The sequence below is a fragment of the Rhipicephalus sanguineus genome, chromosome 10 (genome assembly GCF_013339695.2).
Source record: "Rhipicephalus sanguineus isolate Rsan-2018 chromosome 10, BIME_Rsan_1.4, whole genome shotgun sequence".
NCBI lineage: Eukaryota > Metazoa > Arthropoda > Arachnida > Ixodida > Ixodidae > Rhipicephalus > Rhipicephalus sanguineus.
This window is the reverse complement of record NC_051185.1, coordinates 12944061-12971778: the sequence shown is the minus strand read 5'-3', so window position 1 is coordinate 12971778 and position 27718 is coordinate 12944061. Positions and strand designations below refer to the sequence as shown.

The 27718-nt window shown below is 48.2% G+C and overlaps 2 protein-coding genes across 2 annotated transcripts; both read right to left on the bottom strand.

Annotated features, from left to right (window-relative positions):
• Positions 1 to 16: 16 nt before the first annotated feature.
• Positions 17 to 11797, bottom strand: LOC119372354 (uncharacterized). The gene is made up of 6 exons (XM_049419868.1): positions 11456 to 11797; positions 7226 to 7338; positions 4769 to 4854; positions 3965 to 4018; positions 1115 to 1361; positions 17 to 693 (listed from the first exon to the last, which is right to left on the bottom strand). The coding sequence occupies exons 1-6, from the start codon at positions 11795 to 11797 to the stop codon at positions 66 to 68; spliced, it is 1470 nt and encodes a 489-aa protein (XP_049275825.1). The 3' UTR covers positions 17 to 65.
• A 10201-nt stretch (positions 11798 to 21998) lies between these two features.
• Positions 21999 to 25679, bottom strand: LOC125760032 (uncharacterized). The gene is made up of 2 exons (XM_049419618.1): positions 24499 to 25679; positions 21999 to 23044 (listed from the first exon to the last, which is right to left on the bottom strand). Exons 1-2 carry the CDS (start codon positions 25677 to 25679, stop codon positions 22096 to 22098), a joined length of 2130 nt encoding a protein of 709 aa, XP_049275575.1. The 3' UTR covers positions 21999 to 22095.
• Positions 25680 to 27718: the final 2039 nt, after the last annotated feature.

The window sequence follows — 27718 nt, the reverse complement described above, 5'->3', positions numbered from 1 at the left end:
ACTGTGGGCAAGACCGTGGTTACGTGCGAAGTTGTTCTGTGGCCTCATGAACTTCAGGATTGCCCCTATGCAGCATGTTCTGTTCTCGTCACATCTGCGACACCTTCCGTTGTGCTTTGCATGGTTTGATTCGCACTCCGTTCCGTGCTTTGGCTCGGACTGGGTTCGGCGATTCGCTTCTCACGACGCTCCACGGTGTCGCTTGCTCCGCGCTCCGAGGTGGTTTCGTTCGCACTGCCTCCCAATGTAGAGCTACCACGGAATTCGGCAGCTCGTCCCGGGTTGCGTTCAGTGACTCTTTTTACAATGCTATCTACAATGCTACTTCCGCTGCGTTCATTGGTTCCGCTTGCGCTGCTCGCACTGTGATTGGTCGGTTCATTCGTGCTTTCCCAGGTACTGCTATACTCCGTTGGATCGTTTGCACTGCGCGTTGCGTCACTTTTTCTTGATTGATCTTGGGTACGCTCCTTGGAACTTCCTGTGATCCGCGTCTTAGCGAGGTTCCCGTTACTGCTCTCGGTGCGGTTCGCGCCTCGGTCGGCTCTGACTTCCTCGACGCGTGCCTTGATATCTTCTTCGTCGCTGTCAGTCACGGCCACTTCGCTGTCAGTCACGCTGTCAGTGACGAGGCGAATCGTGCGTTCGTGGGTAAACAGCTGAACTGTTGGCAGAGTCGAGATATCGAGGTCGCTGAAAGACGAAGGCAGAGAAAAAATTTCCTTGAGACTATTCGTTTCGCTTGTTTTGTTTCGGTGTCAATTCGGCTTCTTTTATCAAATATTTCCTTACATACGCACATACCGACTAGGACACCCCGCTGATACAGATCAAAGATAAATGTTCCTGACAGCATGGTAACAAGCAACTTAATGCACAAATGACATAAAGAATAGCTCGCTTAGTGCCGAATAGCCCGCTATAGTTATTGGCTAGGTGTGTGTGTGTGTGTGTGTGTGTGTGTGTGTGTGTGTGTGTGTGTGTGTGTGTGTGTGTGTGTTGACGCGCGCGTGCATCTATATTTGTATATATTTATAAAAGTAATCTAACGAATCTCGTCAAATGCCCTTAGATCTTGCCCCGGAAGCGTACGAATGGGGCATCGGTCCCTCACCTGGTGTCAGTGACGTGTTTAGTGCTGGCCGTGCGAGTGGTCGTCGCCTGGCAGACGCCCGCTACGACGGTCAAGTGAGGCCCGTCGCAGCGGCAGATTTCCCGCACGCAGTGGCCATGTCCCAGGCAAGGGGAGGAAGCGTTGCACAGCCCGCCCACGTGACCCGCTGGACTTACCCACTTAGAGGTCGCTGGCCCTGCGTTATAAAGGGCAACAACAACGACCACATCAATGCATCGATAGTATACTTATGTGCATAGGCCTGAGCACGAGGAAGAGGGGGGCAGCGGGGGCGCCCCCTCCCCCCTAGTTATTTAAAGGGGGGCGCCAATTCTGCTCCATACCTTTACTCAATCGGAAGTTTCGCGTCATTTTTTAATGCGCAGGTTTAAGCATCCTTATAGCAGCCCTAAACAACGACTAAGAACGCTTTCCAGAGGTATTTCAAGGCGGGTCACGGACGACCTCCGACCAGGTTGTGCTTCAGAATGTGTTGATGTGCTGGAACGGAGTCTTATGGGCTTAAGTCAGAGAACATCGTTCGTGTTGCGAATTTCCTTGCGCGTAACCAGCTAAGGGCTCTGAATTCTGATAAAGAAGGGTTTTTCGTTGTGTTGCCAGATCGAATGCTTTTGGAAAAGGCTAATCCTGCTGTGGAAAAGAACTTCGCTGCAAAAAAAAAGTAAATGCCAAAAGTCTAAAGAACAAGCATGCCAGTTTTTCGAACGTCTGGGCCTCGAACGCCTTGCAAATAGCGTGAAGCAGACGAAATGTCTTCACCTTGAATTTTTCTTCAGTGCTAAAACACATAAACCGGAAGGTTCCTTGTAGATCTATAATTTCAGAAAAAGGAACTTGGCAGTTTAGCGCATCGCCTTTTCTGCAGAATGTGCACTCGGCGCTGAGTCTCAATGACCTGTACCTGGCGAAGAATTCCGAGGAAGTAGTCAAATTTTCGTCTAACAACCCAGGAAATTCTAGGGCAATCAGTATTGATGTCGAAGATCTATTTTATTCGCTCGAACAAGGTGACCTTATGCGCAGCGTCATGGAAGCAGTTACAGAACACAATGAGGAGTTAGAATTTACGCAGCGTTGTGGGGTGAGTTTAGAATCATTTCTTGAGTTGCTGATTTTTTTATCTTAACAACACCTTTGTCGAATGGATTGTTATGTTATTTGTGCAGAAAGCGGGAATACACATTGGCTCGAGAGTCGCTCCGGTGTTAAGCGACCCATACTTAAACCGAGTTAACCGAAGAGTTAAGGATAACTTTAAGGATTTGGCTGGTTCCGTTTTTTGCTATGTAGATGACTGCTTAGTGTCCTTTTCTTGCGTTAACTACAGTAGAAGGGCAGCAAATATATTGGAAGTTTTCCATGATTGCGCCTATGGATTGAAGTTTACGCTTGAGCTGATTAAGGACAACAAACTAATGTTTTTAGATTTGTGCCTTTCATTTTAGCACACAATATTTATGAGAACTAATAGACAATAATGCCAAGTAAAGTATAGGGGATGTTATTTGTAGTAATTAGGATATAAATGTGAAGAAAGTAAAGTGAAGGAAAAGACAACTTGCCGCTGGCAGGGACCGAACCAGCGACCTTTGAATAACGCGTCCGATGCTCTGGCCCCCCAACCATATTGCTTATCTCGGCGCCTGGGTTGTCACACGCAATGGTTCATTGCCGAGATAAGCATACGGCGACGGATTTCATTGGCGCGCTTGAGAACGCAGCCCCGAGCTAAAACGGACCTGCCAAGTGAGTGCATTCGACCCGCCGATCAGGCAGAACTGAAACAGAAATTTACTAGTGAAGGCCAACCCTCGCTTCATATATATCGTTAGCTGCAGCAAACATACCGTGTCTAACGCTTGGCGACGCTGGCGTCAGTCGAAGTGGGTCGAGGCTACGCGGCGGAGCGTTCGAGTTAAGCGTGCTGACGGCTGTACACAGGCCTCTATAATTTCAATTCGTCGAAAGGCGACCGCCGCGGCCGGGATCGAACCCGTGACCGAAGGCGTCCTTTACTCGCACTTTCAGCGGATTGCGAGAACGAATGCGAAACACAAGTCGCGGCCATGCCACACGCGTCTGAGCCCCAAGAAAATGCCAAGGTAAGAGAAAATATTGAGGGCTTGAAGCTGCGGGTCAATTTCGCGCGTGAGACTGCAGTTTCTTATTCTTTTAGCGACACGCCGTCCACTACATTTGATACGATAATAATAATTTCTGGCATTATAGGTGCCAGGACCACGATATAATGAAACACGCCGTAGGGTGGGGGGTGAGGGGTTGACTGCGTATTGATTTAGACCACCTGAGGTTCTTTAACGTGCAGCTAAATCTAAGTTCATGGGTGTTCTTGCGTTTCGTATGCAGTATATTTACCTGCGTCTGGTTGTCCCGCATAATATGTTATACGTATTACCAACTCTTGCCGCGTGTCATTACGGACATACGGAATGTCGTGTAGCATTTCTTTTGCTCAATGTTCTGCATACGCTTGTTCAGTGATATAACGTATTTCATTAATTCGTTTATGGCTACTGTTATATTCTCATTACAAATGCGGCTGTCATTAGCCGTCAGTAATTACATGCAGTATGATGTGTAACTTCTTTAGAAGAATATTGCCCCAATGTTGCGTCAAGCGGCACAACGCCCATTCAAGTGTTCTGCATATTCAATGTTCTTTCGATAAATGCATAAGCGCTGATATCCAGTGCCAGCATATCTGGACGTGATACACTGTATCTACGCAACCAACGACAGTAGGTAGTCTTCTTAGAACACAACTTGTGCAGTAATCTGCGATTATAGAAACCGTTTCGTCTCACTTGCCTTGACTTTTTGCCGACACTGAGGTACCGGCAGCCGTGCCATTCTCGCGCAGATCTGAAATGATAAAAATCATTAAGGTGACGTCATGACTTAATGTTTGATAGGACAGGCCTTGCTGCCCGCACTGTTCGAAGTGGAGCACCTGTGCGGGTTGACGGTGACAGCAACGTTTATGGCACAGCCAGTAAATTCATATCGACATATGTCTGGGAATACTTACGCCCTTCTTGTGGTGGAGGCTTGCCTGAAATGTAAATGTCACGTAGATCAAGCGCAGGCCTGCCGAGAAGTTAGGGAAAAATTCGTGCCTTTAATATGTTTCCTGTTTTATTTTAACTTTACACATGCATTCCAGGGAAGTTTTAAAGTTAGGCCGCCATATTTTTCACTGTACTTGTATATTTGAATGTCATTCCATTTTGTCGTGTATTTTTATAATCGTATATCAGCATCCTTGTATCTCTCTTTCGATTGCAGTGTGCTTGTCTAAAATGTGCTTGCTTTCAAATAGTAGCCTTTTTTAAGGTAGTTCAGCAACTTGAGGTAGAAGTTCAGCAACAAGGCAGCAACTTGAGGTCAGCTGCCTCGAAGAAAACAAGACCGCTTGTCGAAGCGTTAGCTCCAGCGACATCGCGTGTTCCATAGATTCTTCATCGCTTCCAGCTTTTCTTTTGTTACGATTCATGCGGTTTTCTTTATGCGTTAAGAGATCACGCTTATATTACAGAGGCTTCACGAAGCAGCACAATATGATTCACAACTGGTCTGGAAGGTACAGAAAATAGGTCACTGCTTATCGCTTACGTCCAGAGGTGACGACGAACGTCGTCATGAAGATGAGAATCACGCCGACCAGTAAGCACATGAAGACAGGCAGCAATATTCCGTACCTGTTCGAAGAAATAGTCGAGTAACGGGAAATTTCACATGCTGCTTTGGAACATTCATTGTAAAAAAAACTTGCGAGCGCAAAGAAACATGACACGGAAGAGCAGTACAGAAAGAAGCGCAGACTGAAACTTCTCGTTTGTTTGCACTTCCAAGTTTTTTGTAAGGAATCCATATCACCTAGCCCACCTTTCTACCCCTCCACTTCAGAAAACTTCCCGACCCACATTTCCGGCCGATCTTCTCTACCCAGGCATGTACCGCTGTCAGCTACACTGCAATTAAACCTAAAGAGGTGCTCAGGGAAGATGGAGGATTGACGGAGTAACAAGTCGAACGTGCCGTGTCGTTGGAGCTAATGCTGGCTACAGAGATATTCCTTATTCTATGACTTCAGGTACTGAGATTACTCATTTTTGATCTTCATTTCGCCATCTTTACATACTTGTAAAATTGCGCATAACGCAGATTCTGTCGTGCGTGCCGACAGTTTGTCGTCTCAACTCGTACCTATAGCTTCCATACGTGCAAATGACAACATCTGAATCGAAGTCAGAATTAACAGAAAGTAAATTCATTCAAAATTTCTTGCTTGTTAAGCCTTAAGGTTTACCTGTTCTGATTTATAGTTGCTTGAATATATTATTCCACTTAAACATATTATTCCACTTACCCTTTTCAAGACAGGAACGAGAAATGTTGGCCAGTGCTTACTCCACGTTTGATCCTTACAGGATGACGAATGTTTCTCCAACTGGGACGTTTCCCTTGAACCCGTGTATATTTCTCTTTGTACCCTTACTTCTACTCGAAAATGAATGACGGTTATTGAATTTTGTTAATCTTATTATTGTGATAGCAATTATATAGACACTCTTAGCGGGTTCTTCTGTCGCCATTAGCGTTGCGGCCCGTATACGAATATATATATATATATATATATATATATATATATATATATATATATATATATATACACATATATATATATATATATGTATATATATACATATATATATATATATATATATATATATATATATATATATATATATCTATATATATATATATATATATATATATATATTGTGTGTGTGTGTGTGTGTGTGTAAAGCACAAATAAAAGTAATTCAGAAAATTTCTGAAGCGCGAGACCTTGTGTAATTTGGGCATTTGAACCTGCGGCCCCTCGATCATCAGCGCGCTGCTTAAAATAACTCGGCCATGCGCCATATGTTCTCCAGTATGCTAACGGCGAGCAATTTATATACACCATTTACCGCTGGTGGTACGCATAGCTCGGAGGCTCTTCAGCGTGTTCAATTACCCGCGAGATGGCGCGAAGGGTGCGCTATCAATAAAGTCCCTGAAAAATATTAGCTATAAAGGCGGTCGCCCAGCTAGTAGCTGCATCGGGTAGGCTGCCCTTGTGTTCGGAGGAGCAGCATCATTTGAGATGCGGATCAAACGCACGCGGCGTTGGGTCAAAGCCAAGGGATGCCACACGTGGCGAAATTAAAATTGTGCGAGACGCGGGCCACGCTGCGTCATTGCCCACGGTGCGTATTTGAGTCATCTCGCTGGCGACCCACGCTAGTTCTCGATTTTTCGGTCTTGGGACTACCCGAGCGCAACAGCCGAAGAGTGGCTTGGGTTATGCGCATACGCCTTGGCTGCTCGAGAATTTCTTGCGGTCCCTAGCTCCTTGGGTCACTTGTGGTGCAAACTTCGCGGTTGTTTCACCGGAAAGTTCGCGTTGAAGCTATAAACCGCACGAAGGTCGCTTCGCTCACTGCAGCGGCCGCGTTCGCGAAAGGCGTGAGCTGCTAGCTAGAAGAGCCAAAGTAGGTGCTAGTTGAAGTGCCAACTGTGACAGTCGTTAGATCGCGCTCGTCCTGTGTATACCTGTGCGTTCGTTTCATGCGTCCTGTTTCGTGCTTGAACAGCGCGCTGCAAGTGTCGAGCTGTGATTGTTGTTAGTTCGCGCTCGTCCTGTGTGTGTTCTTTTCTTGCGTCCTTTGTGTTTGAAGCAGCGCGCAGCAAGTTTCGAGCTGCTTGCCGTTCTTCGTGTGACATGTCAGTTTGTTGCTGCCGCATTCATATTGCTTCACCGTTGCGGGGAATCAGTGGCTTTTTTAACACATTGCCCGTATAAGATACCAGATTTTGTTCATCGTGAAGCGTGACTAGAGGAACTAGATTATGCCCTTGATTGATATCATTTGATATGAGTTCACAAATACGCTTGTTGTGTAATCTCATCGTCTTAGTAGAGAGGCACTATTTCTGAGAGGTACGAAGCACCCGTGCATTCCCTCCCGTAGTTCTTGCCACCACTGCGGACCCGGGACTCACGAATGAACCTGTACTTACGGGTGCGCCCCTTCCATCTCATCCGGGTACTTCTTGCCGGCTGCTGACGCCGCATTGTAAGGCCCGGCTTCTGAAGGTTGTTCCATGTACTGGTCTGCATAAGGTGACACAGCCTGCGAAGCAGACAATGGCATGTTGAAAGATCAATATTCTCTTCTGTCAAGGCATGAACATCTATGCTGGATAATTGCCTTGGCCACTTTTGGGCAGAGCTGACGAAAAATGAATTACAAACATTACTTGTGTAATTTGAACATTTCGTAACTAATAACGCGCAGTTCACTTCAGAGTGCAATATAATTCAATGAAAATGACTGAGTTCACTGAAGAAGTCAAATTTTAAAAAAATCGCATGCGAGATCGACTGGTGTCAGTGGGCTTTGCTACTATAGTCGGTTGCAGCCTAAAAAGAAATGCTGCGCCCACGAGGCCACACTGCGCTTTTTTGCACGCCATCGCGCTGCAAAGCAAGTTGTTTACAAAATATCGGCGAGTATGGTAATCCTTAGGCTATAAGCATGGTGTATCCGAGCGATGCAAGAAATGTGTGCCGCGTTGCAACTGCCGCAGCCGAAACGATGGTACGCGATAAGCACTCCGAGCGCCTGCCGCTTCGGTGTATTCCAAAAGCAGCACAATCGAAGGGCGACTGGCGAGAGTGACGCTTAGGTGCGAGCGAACAACAATACGAAAGTCTTATTTTCGACGAAACAAGCACGACCAGAAAATCCGGATAGCGGCTTTCGGTGCAGCGGTGCCTCGCCTCTCGTCTCAGCAAACGACTTAATGCCGCATTTTCGATTGGTTCTTTTTAACCTTTGTCAAAGAAAAGATTGGGCGTAACTAGACGCGCATTTTCCAAATGTACACAGGGATCCACTGTTAAAGGGAACATCGGAGCGCGTGGCGGCAGCTAGGCGCCACCGCCGGTCAGCGGCTGCAACGTGATTCGCGCAGACGCAGTGAGCACCGTGCCTGGTACTCTTTCGTCGCGCCAACGGTTCGCTTCGCGACGATTCGCAGCGCGGAAGCAGACGGCAGCAGACGACGAAAGAACACGACTCACAGCGCGCACTGCGCCTGCGCAAAACTCGTTGCAGCCACTGGCTGGCGGTGGCGCCGAGCTGCCGCCACACGCTCCGATGTTCCCTTTAACAGTGGACGCCTGTGTTACAGTTGTACGGTCGCGACGGAAAAAGATTAGCACAAGCGACCGGTGACCGGAGCCGCAAAATCGTTACACGCGGGGCCGTTGCTCACGAGCATGCCGATAGCGAGATTGCCAAGCACATTCAATTTTCCAAAGCAGGGGTGGCCGGCGGACCGGTGGAAAGTAGCCCATCTTGCTGTTGGCCCATCTGAAAGCCCATATCTTAAAGAAACGCTTGTTCATTGCTTATCGGCAGATGTGGCTATGCACATGATTTCTTCTTCTTTTTTTTTTTTTTTCGCTGGAGTTGCGAGCAGCCGTACCTTTATCGCAGTTACCCTGAAAAAGTTGTTGGTTGGAGTGCTTTCTGCCGGCCACCCCTGCTTTGTAAAATGGAATGTGCTTGTCACTCTCGGTATCGGCGTGCTCGGGAAAAACAGCGCCGCGTGTCGCAATCTTGCCGCTCCGGCAACCGGTCACTTGCGCTAATCTTTTTGCGTTGAGACTGTACATTTTACTTTCTATTCTTAGTTTGTCACCGACAATAGAAGCAAAGAAGTTAAATGTCGTCGTTAGAACATTTTTTAAACTTTTCTATTTATATTATATGGTGCACGTACGCGCCGCACTGATTTTACTCGCGCGCGCAACTGCTTGCACGTGAAGTCGCTAGCGACGAGCGTAGCTGCACCGACAGCTGGTACACAAACGGTCGTGAAAACAGCAGCTTGTAGGTGACGTCACTGGCCTACGCCACCCACCGGAATCCCGTCGTGCCAGCTAGAGCAAAATGCTTAATCGCATTTACAGGTAGGCATGCTTCGGAGCCTGTGCGAGTTTTCCTCGGTAGCATTTACTGAGGAAGGCACTATTCGTAGAAACTGTGTGGTTAGACTGATTGTTACCAAGGAATTGTTCGGGCATTAAAGATGTATCTGTTTCTTCACTCCTCCTTGTAACAATTGGTTCTTCTGAACATGCGGCAGACTAATCGTATCCGGACGTGTTCATTCAACAACAGTCATGCATGAAAGACGGCCGCCTTGCGTCAGTGCATCGGTTAAAAAACTAATCACGAAATCAAATCATTTTACTGTATCATCACGTAGAAAGCTAAACGTGCATACTGGGAAAGATAGAGTGCACAGGAACCTTCAACATCAATTCCGATAAAGGATGAAACAGCCGTAAAAAATATCTTGATGATTCATTAACCAGCTTAAGCTAGTTGACTATTAGGCGAGCAAATAGTACTAATACTCTACGAGGGAATAAAAGCAAATTCTAATCAAAGGAAAAGTAAGGTACAAACGTAGTAGAAACAGCGTACTTTGAACTAATTATGAATACTCCAAACCGTTAGACTCTGTATCCTCTGAATACTTCGTTTGAACTGTAAGCATACGCTTGTCATGGTTTCTCGAGCACACTATATTGCGTAGTGCTACGCACGAAACGGTATGCATCAAATAGTGTGCCCCGACGCTTGACTCGAGCTTGAACGCGTGGTCTACATGCGGATGCTGAAACTGGCGTATCCAGTTGGAAATGACAACAGAACTTGCAATCAAGACTACAGAAATAGCTGTTGTTATAACGAAATTCCTCTGTAGTTACAATAGTCTCCTGATGCAACGACACACTGTTGTGCTACAGATTTATTTTTTTTCGTGACAACAGAAGTGAATTCGTTCACGTGTGTATTGTTACAACAGGGAGCTGAGGTACTATAACAAATGTTTGTAGTTCCGTAGAAAAATCTGTTGCCACATTAGAACGGTGAGGAACTGCGCGATTGACGGAACACAAGAAGAAGTATTACACAGGACAAGCGAAGTAGTACACAGTACGGCGCTTGTCCTGTGTACTACTTCTTCTTGTGTTCCGTCAATCGCGCAGTTCCTTACCGTTCTAGTGTCATACCAACTAGCCTCCCAACGCACTTTACTCTGTTGTCACAGCCGGCACCTAATAGCTGCAAGAGAAACGTCCCCGGAGTAACGCGAAAAATATGTTGTAGCGCTACAGGAATTTGATGCAACGACAGATACCCCACAAAGCTTTGCAACAGACGCGAATGGCAGGGTAACAACAGCATGTCATGTCCTAAAATACGACAAGCTATAATAATTTTCTGTTTTCTATTTATGTTGCATTGCAAATCGGTTCCACGGAATCCTGCAAGGTGGCGAAGGGTTAAAGGAAAATTGACAACTACCCGTTTTGTAGCAAGAAGCCACCAGGACATCGATACAGATTTCTCGGAAATTCAGTAACATTTGCTGGCAGGCTAGTTGATGATGCATAGTTAATAAATATATAAAACTGCACAAACGTAACAAGACACAAAGAAGGCACAGGCTCTGTCTTGTGCCTTCTTTATGTCTTATTAGAGTTGTGGTGTTTCATCTATGATGAGAAAGCAATTTTTAGTTGCCAGAAAAGTTACAGCATATCCACGGGTGAATGATGAAGAGCTTGGGCGAAGCTCCTGAAGCAATCATGGTTACACCGTGAAATGTTCAGTGGTTTCGCCCAGCAGTAATCAAAGCGATACGCCGCTTTGATTACCGCACGCCATCTAGCGTGCAGGGTGCCGCTGCTTTTTTTTTCTTTCCTGTTTTCTCTTTTTTTCCTTTTTTTTCTTTTTTATTTATTTTTTTGCACACATATTGCACACATCTCTATGGGACAGCGTCATCTAGTATATCGTCACCCAACTGCAGTTTGCATGCATCTCTTTGGGACAGCGCCATCTATTGAATGATACGGGAGACGCGACGTCGGGGGAACGCCGGATGGAGCGACGACCGACCAGGCGATGCTATAAGGAGCTTCGCCCCTAAAAAATCATCCTTGTCCGGAGATTGATCCCGGGACCAGCGCCTTTCCGGGGCGGTCGCTCTACCAATTGAGCTAACCAGGAGGCTAGCGATTGGCAGCGCGAGGGTGAATTAATCGACAAATCGAAGCGCATGGACACGCAGCACTGCAAGTCACTTCTGCGGAATACCGGAAGGTTTAAGAATGGGAAATTGAATTCTGTTGCATTTTTCAACTGGGACTGATCATGGGCCCACCGTGAGAGCCGTAGCTCGGCCAAGGGTAGCTGCGGTTGCCCCATACGCTGGCTGCTCGTACGATGCTGGCGCGGCGGGCACCGCGGAGCTCGCTCTCTGGTCTAGTGCTCCAGGTGGCATCGATCCGTACGTCATAGCTGGCGCGGTATCGGGTCCAGTATTTGTTCCTCGGTCCACTGTCGCGGGCGGCATAGGCTCGTACTCGGATGGCCCAAAAGCGGATTCTCGGTTCTCTGTTTCATACGATGTTTCAGACGATTCCGTCTGCGACTGTCCCCTGTTCAAAGACGAGTCCATCGACATTGAGCTTTCGCCGAACGTTGTCCACTTGGTCCTCTCCATGCCGGCAGTGTTCGAGGGAGTCGCGATTACTTCCCGTTGCAAGAAACGCTGCTCAACCGACGCAGGGCAGTGATGACGATGATGATGGTGATCTCTCCGAAGGCCTTGGCTCATACCCACTGCAGCATATGGCAGCGACAACCCGGTGAAAGGATAACACGAAATAAAAAAGACGCAGGAGCCGCCCGAGCCCATGCAATATCGCGTGGCAGAAGCGTAGAATCGCGCCAGGCGTCAAAACATGTGAATTGTGCAGCGAGTGGGTGTTTTAAAGGCCCACCCATTACAAACCAACCAGACATATTTAATCATTATCAGATGCCAAAGCATCAACAAAGTGACCAGCCGCGTACGTTCGCGTGTTGCCCTGCGGACGCGTAGTGGGTCCTTCGCTGATTCGCAAAAGGAAGAATTGTAGAGTAGTGGGCACTTAACAACTGTACTTGCAGGAGGCATTCTAGTATAGTTTGAAACGGCCAATGTTACGCGCACAGTCGCTCGTTTCCTTACGGCACGGTTGAAGCATGCACCGAGAACCGAAGCAAGGCTAGCAGATGATAAGGCGATGCGCACAGGGCCCGATTACACTGTCGCGTTCTGCTGTTGAAGGCGAAGCTCAAGTGTCCTCCAATTTTTTTTATTTTAATCAAGACGGCTTTGATCTCAGTTCTTACGTTACCATCATTAATTTATATCGACTAACGTAATTTTTTTCAGAAATCATAAAATTCATCTTTGTCTATTTTTGTTAGACTTCATTTCTTGGCCAAGCCCCCAATGTGGGTGTGAGCCAGTCATGCAGAATTTCAACTTTTTCGGCGCTACTGCGCAGTGGCTGTGAGGCATGGTTGACGAGGCGAACGAAAACGAGGCTTGGCGAACCGTGGCTGAGACAGGGCAACAAGCGGCATCATTCGATGAATCATAACAGTCAGAACGATCGTCTTAACAAAAATTACACGCTATGAACTGAACGGGAAAGTGAGCGCCAGAGTGAGAGGAAACAACGAGAGGTAAGCGCCGTTTCGACTTCCTGGTCCAAGCTCAAGTTTCGGCTAAGTAAGGATCAGCATGATTCCAAAAGAAGAGATCACGAAGGAAGACCAGGCTGAACGCAAAGGAAAGCAAGACGCCGAGTCCTCGTCCGTCGATGCGGTATCTTCTAATTCTGCTCCAGAGCCTCACCCTTCGGCGGGCGTCCATGTTTCTACAACGGTTGCGACGCAGCCGAATACAGCAGACGCAGCCAGCCAAGAGCAAGTTGGAAGCGGAGTATCTGAAGTGTCGATAGCCTCAGTACCACTGACGTCTGGCTCATCCTTGCCCAGACAACAGATATTCGAATCCGCGATGCCGTCGTCCGTGTTGCCAGGACCGCTTCCGAATGTCGTGAGCGAGGCATCTCAGACGTTGGACCCCGCGCCTACCTTATACAGGTCACTGACCCTGCAGTACTCGCCAAGCAGAACGCAGCAGAACTCCACACCGGAGCTGCAATTCGCCGATTCCTTCGCTGGTTTGCCGAGCGCCGGACAAGAAACATCTGCGACGTCACCGTCACAGGAAACGCAGGACCCGACGTCGTGGTCTTCGTTCTCTCTGTCAAACTTGCTCTCCTCTCTAAACTTCACGAATAGGCCAGTCCTCCGCAATGCTCCGCAGTATAACAACTTCAACAGCGCTGAAAACGTCGTGTCCACTACGTTCGCAAGCATTCCTAAACAGGGCAGCGGAACACTTCCTTCGAAGCTAGAGGACGGTGAAGACCCGGTACTGGTGGAATCGCGCACACTGCTTGTTCCATGGAGCCTGTCTCCACGAAGGCTCGATCGGATGATAGGGTCGCCTCAAGCCATCGAAGACCCACCATCGAGTCCCGTAACTACTTCGCCGTCGCCCGTGCTGGACTTCCCAGAGAGCGCCTCTCCTGAAGTATCCCAATCCGGCGAAACGTTCGATGAACCCCGCGTCCCTTATTTCACGCTCTTCGTCACGATGCTTCAGATGCGGGCGCACTGGAACTTTCTTCACAAGTACTATCCCGAACGATGCGCCAGTATATCCACCGTCGTCGAAGAGGGGCTCTGGGAACGGGCGCTGTTCGCCGCCTTCCACCATAAAAACGTCATACACCTCTTGTCCAACCTGACGTCCTTCCTTGTCAGTGGCCTCGTCCTAGAAGCAGCCCTTGGATCTGCGTACTTCGGCGTCGTCTTCGCGGCGCTCGTATGTTTGGTGGGATTGGTGCACACCTCGCTCGTCCTGACCATCTACGAACACACCTTAGAGCCGCACTTGGCAGCATCGTGCGCTCACACCTTCGCTGGCGTCACTGTAGCCGCCGATATACTCACCAGGACGCACTACGGTGGATCGAAGATCCGCTACGGTAGCTACGAGTTCGAGTACACATCACTTTGGGTGCTGCTGGGCGAGTTGTTCGTATTGTATGGTGTTTCTGCGGACAATTTGCTGCCCATGGCAAGCGGACTCTTGGTTGGCGGACTCCTGGCCAAGACTAGACTGGGAAGGTGTTTCGTAAGGTGAGATTGCGTTCGCTGACAGCGTACTTTACGCAGAAACTTTTGACGAGACGCCAAAAGGTGAGGATGCGATACAGCGGACTCATCAAAACGAGTTATAGGCGCTAGTCAGTTGATCGTGAACAACGTAGCTGATTAAGGCCGAGGTATATCCGTGGGGATCCGTTGTTCGCACGTTCTAGCCCAGCTGCGAGAGAAAAGCCTGACGAGAGGGAGAGCATGGGTGAAGCTAAAGGGGTGAGAGGGAAGCCTAGTGCAGTGACTTGAGCATGGTAGAGGAAAGGGCGCGCTGATGCCGCATGCTCCGCTGCTTAATCAGACTTCGCAACATTAAATTAATTGAAGCTGCGTATAATTTTTCGTACGCACAATACTAAGCGCGAGTGCAACCAGCAGGTGGTGGTCGTGCTACATGCGTGTGAGAGCTCATGGATGTAATTTCAGAGAACCATTTGCAGCCTTCCAGGGCGTGACGAGATGACTGATTTAGTATGAGAAGTGCACATGGGCACTCCACATTGCTTCTGTTTTTCGACAAGCACGACATAATAATGCACAGTGATGACGCCATGCACGATAAATGTCAACCTAGCACTCATGTTAAATGGAGTCAATGCCAAAAGGTTAGAGCCTGAACGGACTTTCTTAGCAACTTATGATCCAATTCTTCCAGCCCATTGCCTTCTGCAGCATGGTTTGCGATCCAAGATGATTACTTAACTGATTTAACTACACAGTGCTTTCCACTAAACCAGAAGAAATGTCAATTCTGTAGAAAGTGTACCATTTTCAATATATAAATAAGCCGGCCACAGCACGGTAAATACACTTGCGTAATATCGCATCCGGATACGAACAGGAACAGTCCCACATCCAGTTGTTTCTGTTTCAGCTTTCCAGGTCGCGTGATTTCAACAAAATAATCTCAGGATTACCCTTAGTAACAAACATGGCCGCTCTTTAAAGGGCCCCTAACCATGCCGTGTTCAAAGACGAGGAAGCGGTTGCTTTCTCACCTTCACTACCCTTCCTACAGGCGATATCTCCTACGCGTCACTTATTTCTTAAAAGTACGTGTGCAATGTCAGCATTAAGTGTTGAGCCTATCAGGATTTCGCGCTTGTCGGCTACACGTCGTTATCCCCGCTTGCGCAGTCGGAAACACACAAAATGAAGTGAAATCAGTCGATCGCGCACGATAGCCATGCGAGGCAAGGAAAAACGGGTGGGCGGCTACATGGCAAAGCAGTGTAGGATACAATTCACTGCTGATATTTTGCGCATATGAACCAATCGAGAGCAGGTACCGTAATGACGTCACGTGAATCAGTCATGCGTCGCGTAGTGCGCCAGAAAGACCAGGAACGCCAGGATATGATAACGCGCTCGTTTTTTCTTTCTTTTTTTGGGATTTCTGAGGCTGGTGAGGGGCCCTGTAAGATAATACGCAGGCTTGACAAACGACGCGTTGAACCCAAGTCCTGAGATTTATCGATGACAGCAGTGCGCATAACAGTGAAATCACTTGTGCACAAAACACTGCCATGCATACGCATGTTTTTGCAACTATTTACAGTGAATGTATTGCGACACTCATTTTATCTGTAGTACACATAAGGCATTAGCTCGGAAACGTGCTACAGCACTTCACAAACTTAGACTCACATGCATAGTGCCGCTTTGTTTATTAGCGATGCCTGTATTCTACTGAGACAAGTCGTTCACGAGACATTTGCGAAGAAAATAAGAAAATCGGGAAGCATGGATAATACTCAACACGACTGGTATTTCATTAGCCTAAACTGGCATCTGCCACTTCATTTATGTCATACAACGTCGCCAGCTTAGTCAATTTTGTACTGTTCTACTAATTGTACTTACAACACATTTGAAAAGTGTGACCCTGGCTAGGCATCTGGTTTCCTTAGCACGCCTGTCTGTAAGAAGTGATAGCGCTAGACGCAATATTCGCCGAGCCTGCTGACCCGAAGGTCACGGGAACGAATCCCGGCGGCGCGGGGGCCGCATTTCGATGGAGGCGAAATGCTAGATACCCGTGTGATCTAGGTGCATTGTAAAAAACCCCAGGTAGTCGAAAATTTCCGGGCCCTCCACTTCGACGTTTCTCAAAATCATGTCGGTGTTCGGTTTGTTGGGACGTAAAACCCTCTACCATAAAAGAGATAATGTTCCTCGAGTTACCTTGGATAGCGAGGAGGTGCCTGCCACGACGATTACTTACTTATCTATGGAGCATAAACTGGAGGATAAGCTGGAGGCTTGCGAAGAGGGTTCATCGTAAATCGGGGAAGACGCTGCGAGCCATGAAAAGGAGAATGATAGCTGTAATTGTTAAGGACATCTTAGCCGGAATGAAGAAGAAGAAATGGGCTTGTAGCGCATAGGCAAGATAAACGCTGGTCATTAATAGTAACAGACTGTATTCCAAGCGAAAGCAAGCGCGCGAGGTGGAGGCAGAAAGATAGGTGGGCAGATGAGACTAAGTTTGCGGGGATAACGTGGCAGCAGCAAGCACAGGACAGGGTTGATTTGTGAAACATGGGAGATGCCTTTGCCCTGCAATGGGCGCAGTCAGGCTGATGATGGTGCGCAATGGCTACATTTTCAGGAGCATTTGCTTACGTGGAGCTCTTCGTCCTCGCAGAGCACCCAGTCCCGCACGCCACGTGAACCTCTACGTCATTCCGAATGCACCCGTTACGTTTCTCCTCTGTGTGTCCATCATTGTGGCCCACATGTGCGGACCGTACTTGAACCACTCGCACACGGCGCAGCCGACGTTGACTTTCCAGGACCCAGTCTGGCAACCGCCCATTCTGCCCGCTCTCTACTTACCGAATATCTTCCAGGTTCAATGCGTGATCAATTACCTGTGGAAAGTGGGCCGGGAGCTGGAACAGGACCTTGGCCATCTGAGGTACGCTTTATGCACTCTAAGTAAAAAAAAAAAATAAGCGTAGTGAGTCCTGACTTTCCATGTATATGACCATAGGTCATACACTCATTCCCATGATGAGTGTATGGGGATGAGTGATGAGGACAAACACACTCATCAGTCGTCTCACTCAGACTCACTCACTCTCAAATTGAGCTGCGAGTCTGAGTCTGAGTGAGTCTGGATGATTAATATTTCTTTGAGTTTGAGTCCGAGTGAGTCCGGTTGAAGAAAAATTTTTGTGAGCCGGAGTCCTAGTGATCCCTAAGCACAAAATATAGTTCTTGAGCGAGTCTGAGTGAGCTCCACTTATCTGGCCGACCAATGTATACGAGTCTCTTTAAAGAGACACGTTAGCTTTCTTTTGCGTCCCACGACATTCCTACGAGAGTGTGATGATCTTCAAGGAGAGGTCACGTGTTGCTTTAGAGAAAGTCATATACGTGGCGAGTAAGGATTTGCAAAAAAAAGGCCAACTGGCTCTTTTTGGTCTTAGAAAGTGAAATAGTGCCAGTGTCGCTCTTAATCCCAAATTTTATTCACTTTGCCTAAAGACGTCAAAACAAAGGGGCTACAAAAAAAAGTATGTTCCCATGGACACTACACGTTTGGTCACTTCACTGTGGAATCTGAGCAGTAAAAGCTAAAGCAAAATTGACGTTCAGGTTCTAATATTTTTTTCGCGCTATAAGACTCAATTTTTTTTCATCCTCTTACTTATCAATAAGGCAATACCTCAGGGCTGAATCTGAATGTTTAACTGTTATGATAAGCTCCCACGCCCGACAGTACACAGTTCACTTCAGTAAAGAGGTGTCATCTTAGTCACAGGTAATATAATTTCATTAAGTACGTCTTGCGTCCTCTATCTGCTTTGCACTGACGTATGACAACAAATATTTGGAAGTGTTTCTCAGCCATAGCACGGCCTTTGTAAAAAAAAATTTGAAGCAACGGCCTGCATGACAAAATGTGTCTCTGCGGAAACTTACTTATATAGCCCTCCTAAAGCTGTGGGCATGAAACCTTAAAAAAAGAAATAGTTTTACTCTATAACCCTTCCCGAGAAGAAATACCACCTAAGAGGAATGTTACTGAACAAAACAGGCAATAAAAAGCAGGCACTGCTATCACCAAAGAAAACCCTATATCTTTTCACAATTACTGTGGATCAAATTGCGTGGCGATTTGGCAATGCTTGTGTGGTGCTCGACCTGCTGGTACCGCGGTTGAAACCCGGGCTGAAAAATGTCTGGGTGCTAGTGAAACATGCGTTAGGTACAAGAGCAGGTCATGAGCAGCACGCCATGCATTTTCTAAGAGCGGAGCACGTTTGGGACCCGGGCTGTCGTCGTCTCATGCCTCGTGTCGTAGCTTGGCGTAACGCTAAGCGCCAGGCTGTAACCCGCGCCCAGCATAACATGGCATGCATGAAGCGCTGCACCTAGCATAGCATGGCCATGTACTGTATAGTGTAGCAAGGGGGTGGGAAAGAGAAGTTAGGATACAGGGGAGCGATATAAGGGTGAGAAGCATGAAAAATAGGAGGATAAAGGGTGAACAATATTCATGTATAGTATAGTACATCAAGAGGTGGGGATGGGAAGTGAGGGTAAGAAGGGGAGGGGGTATAACATAGCAGAGCCATGTGTAGTAACAAAATGACAAGCTGGGCAAATTTGTCCTTATTCGTTTTTTTGTTTAGAAATAATGAGAGCGCACAAAGAAAACGAAGACAAGAAAGAGGGGGAAGACACGTGGTGCTCAGTGTCTTTCCTCTCTTTCTTGCCTTCGTTTCCTTTGTGCGCTGTTTATTTTTCAAGAAAGCCTTGTGTAGTACAGTGTAGCAAGGTGGCGGGAAAGAGTGTGAAGGTAAGGAGGAGAGATGTGAGGGTGAGGAGGGAATGGAGAAGGAGAAGGGTAAAGCACAGCATAGCCGCGCATTGTATAGTATAACGAGAATATGGGAAAGGGAGGTGATGATGAGGAGGAGGGAAATGAGGGACAGGAGGAGGGGAAGCAGTGAAGCACAGTATAGTACAGTAAAACCTCGGTGATACGAATCTCGCGGGGTTACCAAAAATATTCGTATCATCCGAAATTCCTATCACCAGAAAACATGGAAAATTAGTATGCGATAAAAGAAAGTTGGCATACGTTTTGATTCAGTGTTTCTCGGGACCGCAGCGACGTCATGAACAGCTCTGAATGATTGCCAGTAAAATTTTTATACATCAACGATCATACTTGTACTCGTAAATATACGGTGCATGCGCGCGTGTGTAATTAATGAACCAGCTGTGCTGTGCCCCGTGACCGCCAGTAGCCCCTTCCTAATCTTGTTATGCTTTTCTGCATGACACTAAAGTAGTGCTGCGAAAGTGGCTTAAGAAGCGCTTTGCACACGATAGATAGACGCCAAGCTCTTTCGCCAAGACTGTCCGCTTCGTCTCTTGGGGTCTTCGTCCACCTTTAATGGGACTTCATGACGGATCCGCAGCCCAAGTTTCAGTCTTGTTTCATGGAACGTCTGATCGCGGGGACATGGCTTGCATCGACGTCGCAGGCACGTGTTAACACAGTACAAAGACGCTGCTGCCTCGAGCACAGGAGCACGCATCAACACGTCGGAAAAAAAAAAAAAGCGCGACGTCAACGTCATCTGTAATCTGAACGTGAAGGCGCCTAAAGGCCCCCATGATTCGCGCGCACTATCTCGGACGCAACAACTCGCCCGTGCGTGACTGCCGCGTCTTCCGCGACAGCGCGGGCAGCACCTGTTCATACCTGTGCGCTAGCGTACGTTCGTATCAAACGTCGCGGGATGCAAATCGGTTCGCAATAACCGTGCTCCAATACATTACAGGCTAATGGGCCTTGGCCGGGACCACAGAAAAATTCGTATCACCCCGAAATTCGTACGAGCCGTGATCGTATCACCGAAGTTTTACTGTATAGTATAGCAAGAGTTTGGGAAAGGGTAGTTAGGGGGAGGAGTGATGTCAGGGTGAAGAGGAGAGAAAGGAGGAGAGCAGAGAGTGCCACTACATTGCAAATGAAGGGTTGCTTTCCCGCCATGGACGCAGAGCTGGCTGTACGTTTGGAACGCCAGCGTCGCCGAAAGGCAGGCGAATCACCGCTTCGCACTTTCTACAGCTTTCACGTTGAGCGGAACTACACTGAGAGAAATGTAGTTTTCTTCTTCTTTCCGCAGAAAGGAACTTGACGCATCGTTACACATGTCGCTACATCATAGGACTTGAAATCAGCAAATAACTTCCTAGTCGAAAGAGTCTTACGCGTTAATTGTGTTGCAGCTTCCTGCGCACTGTCGTCGGTCTACTGTTCGGCGTGAACTTGATGCTGGACGTCGTGGGGTGGGCTACCCGGATGCACACCATCGCCCTCAGAACCGATCAGCCGTCACCGGTCGCGCATTCCTCGTGCTGCGGCTGCGGTGTAGTAGGCGTCTTGATGGCCCTTGCGATCGTCCACCACGACAGATACAACGCTCGTCGCGTCCCGTTGGCACTGTTTTCCGTGCCTGTGCCCTTCTGGGTTGAGGTAATGCTCAGCCTGGCGTTCTTCTCCTGGATCATGCCTGCTGGTTCATCGGTCGGACACGTCATCGGTGTTCTCCTGGGCCTCGCTGTCGTTAACGTCAAAAGCGAGCACTTCGCAAACTGCATTCCAGCCGTTGGAAGCGCTTCGGCCCGCAGTAGTCCCCGAGAGAGTACAGAGGCAGCACCGGGGGCCTTAAGAAGCCATCTTATAGGAATAAGGCGTTATTTGTTCGGTTGTTGAGGGCAGATTACGTTTGCCTAAAACAAATTAAGGTACTGCGCTTATACGAAGGGTTGAGTTTCTATGAATTCATTACGCACGACATGACAGCAGCAGCGAAGCTCCCTGTCGTATTCACTTCGCTTTTAGTTTTCTTCTTCTCCGATAATAACCTGATAAGCTTTCTTTGACGCCTATTGTTTAATAAATTATTTACTTCAACCGCGGTGTCAGCGTCAGCATGGCTACATGAGAGAATGTGGAAAAAGATCCGACTCGCGTATCCAGTCCTTCATATTCACACTGGTACCCATCATAATCTTACAGTTACGGTAAGGACAATAATCAGCTTGTTGTCAAATAGGATTTGGCTGTTAGCGTTGTCATGAACCTAATAACGTGCGATAACGTCTAAGCCAGCATATTTATAATTGTTAATCGCTTATGTGAACCTACACACTTAATACATGCAAATTCGTAGTAAGGGGCCTCATTGTGCAGCCTGTAAACGGAGTTATAAAAATGCTTATATATTTGAATTAACCTAACAGATGGTAGTAATGCAAGTGAATGCTGGAGTACATTTCAATAAACAGTCTAAAATATGCCACGCATTTTAGTGGTCAGTTAATCAGTGTGCTGCTGCTAGTCGCAACTGTCTACGATGGCCATGGCTTCAGCGCATGACATGGCGCGACTCTAAGAAAGCATTAAGTGCTACGTTTATTTATAGCCGCTAGCCCTTATGGTAGAGAAACAATGGTAGTAGGTCATAATTCAGTGGGAGAGCACATTTCGAGTATTGCAGAGGCGGCACCATGTGACAGCTTCTCTTTCATGCGAAACAAGGTCCAATCAAATCCGCCTTAGCAATAGTACAAACACTTTATTAAATCTCAGACGTTAGCAACTACTACAGGAAAACGCACTCTCGATGCAGTGACTGCTAGTGCAGGGTCGTCAGAATGGAGGGCCACACTCCGGCCAACCGCACTGCCTCTTGGTGTTCCTTAATTTTAACAAGATCCTGCATAAAGAACATCGGATACTTTCAAGTGCTCCGAAATAGCCAGCCAGCAGTCGTAGTTGAGCGCGTCGATTTGCGTGCCTTCTCCCGGCCAACATTCGACGACGTGATGGACCACATTGTTGATCGTGAAGTAGTTCCTCAAGATGAAGCGCCGCGCCGACGTCACGGCAGCGGTCGCCTCGGCTTCGCTCATGCCCGACGTGAGCATGATGCGTTGGACGAGCGACTCCTTGTTCTCGCACATCTCGAACGCCTCGGCGAACGGCTTCGTGAGGTCCCTCTTAAGGACGAAGCGCACGGCCCGATGAAGGCGTGTCACGTTCCTCTGTACGGCGACCTCCATGTCTCGAGTCGAGCACTCGGCGATGCACCTAGACCGAACCGCGAACGACAAGATGGTATTGTTCTGAAGGAGACCGCGGGACATGGCGGTCATGCACTCAGCGTTCACCTCACGCGAGCACATCAGCTCCACCTCGCACAGAAACTGGTTCGCGGCCAGCACGGACGCGAACTGGACGGCCGAAGACGGCTCCATGGCGTCGCTGCAGATTACGACCAACTGCGCCACTTTGCGATTAACGTCCAGGCCGATGGAAGCCCTGACCGCAGCTCCGGAGCTCTCGCAGTCGTGTAGCTTGAGCTCGACGATCGACGTGTTCTTCCTAAGGGCGTCTCGAAGGCTGTCGACCTGTCCGGGCCCGGCCTGCCAGAGACTGACCGTTAGGCTTCGGACAAAGCAGCGACGCGACAGCGCCTTGCACAGCATCGCGAAGTGGAAGTCGCTTAGCCGACCCGCGTTCAGCTGCAGGTGGCAGGGACAAAGCCACGGTTCACCCAGCACGGCGCTCAGGTAACGGGCATCCGAGTTCGTCCACGGCAGTTGCACGCGCGTGTAGAGGTCGTTTCGGCACATCTGTTCGGACATAACCCACCTGATTGCAAGAATGAAGTATAATAAATGAGTCAGAAGCAACTCAGGTTGTGTTTGAGAGAGCATTTGGGCTCGTACCATACATGCAATTTCTTATGCTGATATAACTCGGCATGTACATTATTTCCCACTCTTAGGACGACAAGAATAAGGCGATGAATGCTGATGTATGAGACATCTGAAACGTTGCGACTGCTTAGCAAGGTACGCCAAGACATGCTCTCCCATATAGCATATAGCAGCTGCTTCCATAGCAGGCAGCAATTACTTCGCGCGCGATGGTTTTGGGACGTTAAACCCCAGATATTATTATTATTACTTCGCGCGCGTGATCACAAGAGTGCAGACGTACAGTGGGGATGGAAAGAAACGCGAACACGCGGCGTCTACAATTTTGGCTGTTTGGCACTTATTTCCAAGCCGTTGTAGCCTGGATGATGTTAAAGAGTCACTAGAGTCATCCATGATACAATCAAGAGCCATCTATCATCTTTTTATTGCCACAAGGTCAGAGCGTGATGAAAACAGCGCGCTGCGCCGTTCGCGTTTCTTTCAATCCCCCCTGAATGAAGCTGCACGTGGAGCTTTTCGTCCTCGCAGAGTACCCAGTCCCGGACGCCATGTGAACCTCTACCATGTGAAGCTAACAGACAATAATGCCAAGGAAAGTAATATTCCTTGGCATTATTGTCTGTTCTCATTAATATTTCATCCCCCTGTACGTTATATATCAAAATCAAAATATCGGAAGCGTTAGTTTATACGTGGTTTTTGCAAGCAAAACCCTAGATATTATCATCTTTCCCGCCGTGTCAGGAAGATACCAGGGGCGTAGCCAGAAATTTTTTTCGGGGGGGGGGGGGTTCAACCATACTTTATGTATGTTCGTGCGTGCGTTTGTATGTGTGCGTGTATATATACGCAAGCAAAACTGAAAAATTTCGGGGGGGGTTTGAACCCCCCCAACCCCCCCCTTGGCTACGCCCCTGGAAGATACCATGCTTCACGTGCTATTACATACTTTCTAACGCACCTTCCGTCATAATACACGTGGTAGCACATGTAATGCTAGAGCGACGGAGTTCTTTTTTTTTTTTTTGTAAACGCAGCTTGTGTGACCTCTGCTTTCAGATTGAACACATGGGCACGCGGGGTAGCACTCAACGTTACTTTTTTCCCCCAAGGTTTATAACTTACGAACAGATATGATAGCGAAATGGACTATTATTATATTGTTCATCGACAATGACGTCTCGTCACGTCATCTGAGGCATACATTTCTTCAGCATAGTTAATTCGACGTTTTCTGCACGCTAAACAATACTTCATTCCTGCGCGTCACAGTTATGTAAAACAGAAGCTTGAGCAGTGACTTTTGCCGGAGCACGTTACACAAACTCTGCGGCACACTTAACGTCCAGCCCATTTCGTTTAAAACGTTTCTTTTTTTCTCACCTCTGTTCTTCCGAGGCAGCCAGGAAGTCGACTTGCAGCAACTGCAACGTCTTGTTCTTCTCAAGAGCTCCCAGGAGAGTTTGCATTTGCGGGAAGCTTATGATGACGTCGAACACCAGCAACTGCCTCAGCGTCGTGTTCTCTTCGAGAGCGCCGGCCAGGAGTTCGGCAGCCGTAGCGTCAAACTCGCAGGCCCTGAAAGTGAGGGACTGCAGTCCCGCGTAGGAAGACAGTGCGCACTTGAGCAGCGGCCCGACAGTGGGGCCCGTCACGCAGTCGCATTTGCTAATCTCCAGGTGTCTCAGCACCGTGCTCGCTTCGAGTCCCCGCAGTGCGCTCGTGAATACGTGCGTGTAGGCGTGGTAACAAAAGTCGAGCGAGGACGCACTCCTCTGCGCCAGTTCAGCGACAGTGGCTAAGAGCTCTTCGTTTTGTCGGTCATCGACGGGATCGACTACGGTGTTCAGCGCTTCCCTGAGACACAGTTTTTCCAGACTGTCGGCCGAGTGAATCAGATTTTTCAAGTATTTCAGTCCCTGAAAGTCCAGGTGGGCGTTGTACGTTAGTTCCTTCAGGTTCAAGCACCTCGAAATGGCTTCGGTGAGGGTGTTGGACGCACCGCCCGGTACGAAACTCCTGCTCACGCTGACTGTTCTTACAGTATCGTAGTTCGCCACCAGCAGCCCTCCGAGAGCCACGGACAACGGGTCGCCCACCGTGGCTTCGTCCAAGACCAGGGCCTCGAGATTCGCGACGCCACCCAAGGAGTCCATGAGGGAACTGCAGTCGAACGCGCCAATGCCTCCTATGGTTACTTGGCGAATTTCTGGGGTGTAGTCGAACAATGACGGGGGCACGGTTGATCGGTCAAGATCCATTTCGCCCTGACCGAACTTCACGGCAACTATGCACCGATGTTTTCTGGGCAGCCAAGCAATGAAGTAGGCCGGGTTGTACGCGCTGTTCATGACCTTAGGTTTCTTGTTTCCCTGTCGCGTGCGGAGACACAGGTACCCGGGTATCTCCTCGACGACCTGAAGCCGCAGCGGAGCGAGAACGGTGTTCCAGTCCGCTAGCTTGTCGCATAGCCAGCAGTTGTCCACCGTTGTCGGGCCCGCCGAGCAGTCGCGCTCGAAGTCTAGCCGCGACAGAGCCTCGTACCAGGACTGCTGGTCGGCCATATTAGGTAAGTCCTCCAGGCTCTATCAAGTGTCCTGCATTTGTTTACCAACCGTGCGCGCATAAATACAGGCGGGAAGCATGGGAGATAAGTACGAAAACGGCGTCACCACGCGAAATTACTGCACGCTATATTCTTGTTTTCTGTAACCACGTGCGATCATCTGCAGAAGTTCACAAGGGACACCAATGGGAATTTGTGCACAGGTAAAGTATATGACGCTGTTAATTGAACGGATAACTGTGTAAGTGACAAAAGGTACAACGCATTCGGAACTAAAATGTGAGGAAATGAGCCCAGGCCTCACGGAAACTTGAGAGTTTAACTTTGCTAACTGTAAACCTTTATGTCCAACTTTATATTTTTGTTAAGATGTGTGGAGGCATACCTACAGAACACAAACACGTAGTTGGAGGACCACCAATATGACACTTGCCCAGAAATTCAATCTCTACGCTTGATGATGACCGAATAACTCTGTACAAGTTCCATCCACAAAGAATAATAATAATAATAATAATATCTGAGGTTTAACGTCCCAAAACCAAGATATGATTATGAGAGACGCCGTAGTGGAGGGCTCCGGAAATTTCGACCACCTGGGGTTCTTTGACGTGCACCTAAATCTAAGTACACGGGCCTCAAGCATTTTCGCCTCCATCGAAAATGCAGCCGCCGCGGCCGGGATTCGATCCCGCGACCTTCGGGTCAGCAGTCGAGTGCCATAACCACTAGACCACCGTGGCGGGGCCATCCACAAAGAAGCACTGACCTTGACTTCTCTACGTTGTCACGCTGGAAAACATACTTTTAAAGGTATGTTAAAAGGAATGTTGAAAGAAGCTTGCTTTCACTGGGCAGGGGCAGAAAACATGAGTAGCTAGATGATTTTTCGCAAGCGCGTCCGCTGGATGTGCGAGTAGACGCGGCTGACGTGCAGTTAGCTTGGCTACAAAACTTTGGACGAACGTCCACGCTATGCCAACACCTCATATATTGGCTATGCTCGCTTGTCTCGGGAACGGATCGAGCATGGCGTTCCACCGGGCTGTGCTTTCTACTTGACAAACGCATGAAATATGAAAGAATGTCGGAATAACGTGCGTTTCCCATTTCAAAAAGTCATGCAGAGAGTACTGTAAGCGTCCCAAAGCTATAAAAAGCTATATAGCGTTTACAAGTTATGATAGCTATTGCCCCTACCTTTACATTAAGATGCTGGGTATGCTCTTTTGCTTTTGTTAATTCTTGTATTGACTAAACGATATCTGACATGCTTAGAAGGCTCGGGGCTCGAATTCCTGTGCAGTTCGGAGGTCGAGGGTTTGATACTCTACGTGCCTGAAAGGTTCAGGATTCGACTCCCGATATACTTCTGAGCTGGAGGGTTCAGCACCCTACATGCTGGGAATATAATGGGTTCGAATCTTCATTGGCTTCAAGGTCCAGCGTTCGATACCGTACACATTTGAAAGGTTCAGTGTTTGAGACCCCATACACTTCCGAGGTCGAGGGTTCGATACCCTGCACGTGATGAATTTGTGTTCCTATATACCTCGGAGGTCACGGGTTCAACACATTCGGCAGTTCCAGTGCTCGAGTCACTGTATATTTCAGAGGTAGAGGGTTCGACACCCTACGTGCTCGGAAAGTCTGGGGTTTGAGCTCCAACAGAGTTGGTAGACCATGGGTTCGAATCGTTATTCTTTCTATACCGGTACATGGCCTTCGCATGAAAAGAATATTAATCGCACATATGACAGACCAGCGATCATGGCGTGACTTCGAACCGATGCACATTACTAGTCCTTCTTCGAACGCTTGCTGTCCGCTTGTTTAAAGCTTTTCTTTTACGCTGACATCGCCTTTTCTTATATGACTGCCCCGCCACGGTGGTCTAGGGGTTATGGCGCTCCACTGCTGATCCGAAGGTCGCGGGATCGAATCCCGGCCGCGGCGGCTGAATTTTCGATGGAGGCGATAATGTTTGAGGCTCGTGTACTTAGATTTAGGTGCACGTTAAAGAACCCCAAGTGGTCG